Source organism: Arabidopsis lyrata (genome assembly GCF_000004255.2).
Source record: "Arabidopsis lyrata subsp. lyrata unplaced genomic scaffold ARALYscaffold_1, whole genome shotgun sequence".
Taxonomy (NCBI): domain Eukaryota; kingdom Viridiplantae; phylum Streptophyta; class Magnoliopsida; order Brassicales; family Brassicaceae; genus Arabidopsis; species Arabidopsis lyrata.
The window spans coordinates 16,200,421-16,203,461 of NW_003302555.1; the positions used below are offsets into that span (position 1 = coordinate 16,200,421).

Consider the following 3,041-nt stretch of genomic DNA (forward strand, 5'->3'; position numbering starts at 1 on the left):
GGATCCTACCGAAGATGGGTGGGATCCGACCCCAACATTTAGCCCCCCAAGTCTTGCGAGCTGAGTGCTCGGCTTGGAAGACTTAAGTAAACAGTAATTAATGACTCAAGATTTTTAACATTCTGGAATTTCTCCATGTTTTACGCTGTTACGCTGATCTTGGATAATCAGATGATTTGATTTCTCTGACAACCGTCATCATTAATTTCTTAATTTTATATTAATATTGCGGGGAAAACTGTCCCACTTCCCAATATTCTCGAGGTGGTTTTCACTAAATAGGGTTAAATGGAACGACGGCTTTTACAGCGTACATTCACCCTCGAAAGCTTTTACCAAACCAGAGAAAGAAAAATCCCTTAGTAAAAAATGTCTTCCCCGGCCGTCTACGTTTCAGACAACGAAGACGATAGTCAAGGAATCCCTGTTCCCAGAGGGGACAAAGTTTTTATCCAAGCGGGAGATAAATTTGGTCCGCATTTCAGGTCCCAATCGACCCATGCTTCCCTTGGCGCCCTTCGTCGCCATTGTAACATTCCCCAAGAAATAGAATTCTCTCTTCCTGGACCAAATGAGTCTCCAGAAATGGTGCGAGAGGGAACTGTTGCGCGTACGAAGTCTATTTCAAGGGTTGTGGTTTATTTTTTCCTATCCCGGAAGTTCTCATTTTGTATCTCCTACATCTAGGGATCACTTTTCCCCAAATGGCTCCCAACTTCCTTAGGTACATCCTGAGTACCCTGACCGTTTCAGCGGAGGCGGGGTTTTCTCTCACCACCAGCGAACTCTTAGGGCTATTTCGAGCCCGTGACTCTGCGGCAGCGGGTATTTTTTCCATGAATCATATTTTTGACCGTAACCTTATCGACGGGATGCCCCTAAATGATGGGCCTTGGAGGAAATACTGGTTCTTTTTCCGAGTTAATCCTCATTCCGTTCAAAGGCTTTCCGGTTTTCTTCTCCCAAATTGGTCGCCCAAACTTGGTTAGAATCATTCTTTATTATCTTTCTACTACATTGTGTGAAAGAAACGGAATTCTTAACTCAACGTTTTATTAACCAAACTATCCCCCATCCAACAGTTGACTTCTTATCTTTCTTCCGAATCGTTTCCGAGAGTGACACAAATTGGAATTCTTTCACCCTTCAACGTATTCATAAAGCGGGGCTCGCTATTAAGGATGGTAAAACTCACCCTCTTGAACCTCCTCCTGAAGAGAAAGATGTTTCGAGCCTGAATGCTCGAGATAAAAGAAAAATCCAGGCTGAGATTAAGGCTCTTAAGGATCAATTATCCGAAATTGGGAAAAAGAAGCGGATAGCTGCAATCTCCAAGGTTGGTAGCTTCCACAGGAAGACCCTCTTAGTTGATGACGGTTCCTTAGAAGCGGCTTTGTCAAGTGCGGTGGATTCTCATGGAGCCGATATCCCTAACGACCCCCCAGTTGCCACCGCCATTTGCTCTTCTGCACAAGAGAGGGAGAGAGAAGAAACTCCTCCTCTTTGCACAAAGAGGAAGACTCCAGACTCGGATACTTTATCAAACGAGAGACTCAACCGTTAGATTAAGTTCTCCGCCATGAGCCCCTAGCTTTCTGCATTCTGTTTTCCCCTCTGTTGAACCTTCAGACTCTGAGCTCCCTTTTTCGGGAGACAGAGCAATTCTAGAAGAAATCGATGAGCCGAGACCTGAGACTTCCCTATCCCAAGGACTGAGTGTTAGGACTCAAAGCCCTTTAACCGCTTCGATTTCTGGTAAGTTTTTTTTTTAGAAAGCAAGCCTTAGCAAGATTTGTCACAGATTGCGGCTATTTATCAACCTACTATTCTCCTCTGTTTTGCAGATGGAGAAGAGATTGGAGACATCTTCCGAGGTTTTCAAACCAGGGAAGGGGCGTCCCTTCCTCCTTTTTTGGTTTGGAGGCCGGAAATCCGCCAGATGTTTGTCAGTCGAGCCTGTTACCTATCCCAGGTTCAAAAATTTTCGGATTTTGATTTTGTCAATCCCGTTTTCTTTAAGTAAAAGAAAAAACTTTTTGCCTTGATGACACGGTTTTTTTTTGTTTTTTTTTTACTCCGAAGGCGTTTATGGAGACTAATGGAATGATCTTCCATTATGAGAACCTTCTTCACCAAGCGATGAGAGAAATAGCAAAGGATAAAAAGGCGGTTGATGAACTTAGACTAGCCAATCAGTCTGAGCGATCTGAGAAAGCAAGAGCCCTTGAATCATCCTTTGAGAATATGAAGAAAACTCTAACAGCTAACGAGCAACGCATCAGAATTGCGGACACTGAAAGAGATTCTACGAGGTCTAATGCTCTTCGCTTAGAATCCGAGCTAGAAGAGACTACAGCTTTGCTCGAAGAAACGAATCAAAAGACCGAGCTTTTGATTAGGAATAGAGCTCGCGATATTGCTGAAGCTGAACATAACGCTCGAGAAGAGGTGAGGGGCATTGGTAGGCAACTCATTCAGTCTATCATGAAGTTTGTCCAAGACGAGGAAGTCTGGACTAAGCTTCAGTCCGATCGAGCCGAGCTGAAGAGTAATCTAGATCTGATTGGGGGAATAGAGAGTGGAAGAATTTCGCTAGAGGATGAGAGGAGGGAAGTTTCTGCTGAGCTCGCTATAGTTGAATCCGAGTTATCTTCGGCTTCCCGCCCTTCTATTGATTTGGAACCATTCTCTTTGGTATTTGGAGACTCCCCCTCCCAATTCGAGGTTGGCGAAGGTTCTCGGCCATACGAAAGTTCTCCAGAGGTATAGGAACGATCTTCTTTTTTTTTTTTTTTTTTTTTTTAAGAATTGTTTTGTTGAGTCCATGAGGACTATTCCGTTTGACGGAAATATTTTGTTCAATTAGTGTGACTGAACACAACCATGTACATGCTCTAGCATATGATGATTATTTTAAACAAAAAAGTTTGGACATGATTCTAGGTTTGCAAGTCCTAGCCCGCCAAAGAGGTTTTATGAATTGTGAGAGATGAGCTGATCAGGCTCACTTGCCTTTTTTAAAGAAAAAATCTTAATAAGTA

At 43.3% G+C, this 3,041-nt stretch overlaps 1 protein-coding gene across 1 annotated transcript; it reads left to right on the top strand.

Annotated features, from left to right (window-relative positions):
- The first annotated feature begins 369 nt into the window (after positions 1-369).
- On the top strand, positions 370-2,769 carry LOC110224409. Its single transcript, XM_021010461.1, has 6 exons — positions 370-610; positions 688-825; positions 1,164-1,559; positions 1,630-1,755; positions 1,845-1,945; positions 2,083-2,769. Exons 1-6 carry the CDS (start codon positions 370-372, stop codon positions 2,767-2,769), a joined length of 1,689 nt encoding a protein of 562 aa, XP_020866120.1.
- Positions 2,770-3,041: the final 272 nt, after the last annotated feature.

What these genes read in the sequence shown, in the direction of transcription:
- LOC110224409 (XM_021010461.1), top strand. Translation starts at nt 370, where the DNA reads ATGTCTTCCCCGGCCGTCTACGTTTCAGACAACGAAGACGATAGTCAA. An exon ending in GCGAGAGGGAACTGTTGCGC is followed by an intron (nt 611 to 687) that starts GTACGAAGTCTA and finishes TCCTACATCTAG; the next exon opens with GGATCACTTTTCCCCAAATG. An exon ending in CCGTGACTCTGCGGCAGCGG is followed by an intron (nt 826 to 1,163) that starts GTATTTTTTCCA and finishes GTATTCATAAAG; the next exon opens with CGGGGCTCGCTATTAAGGAT.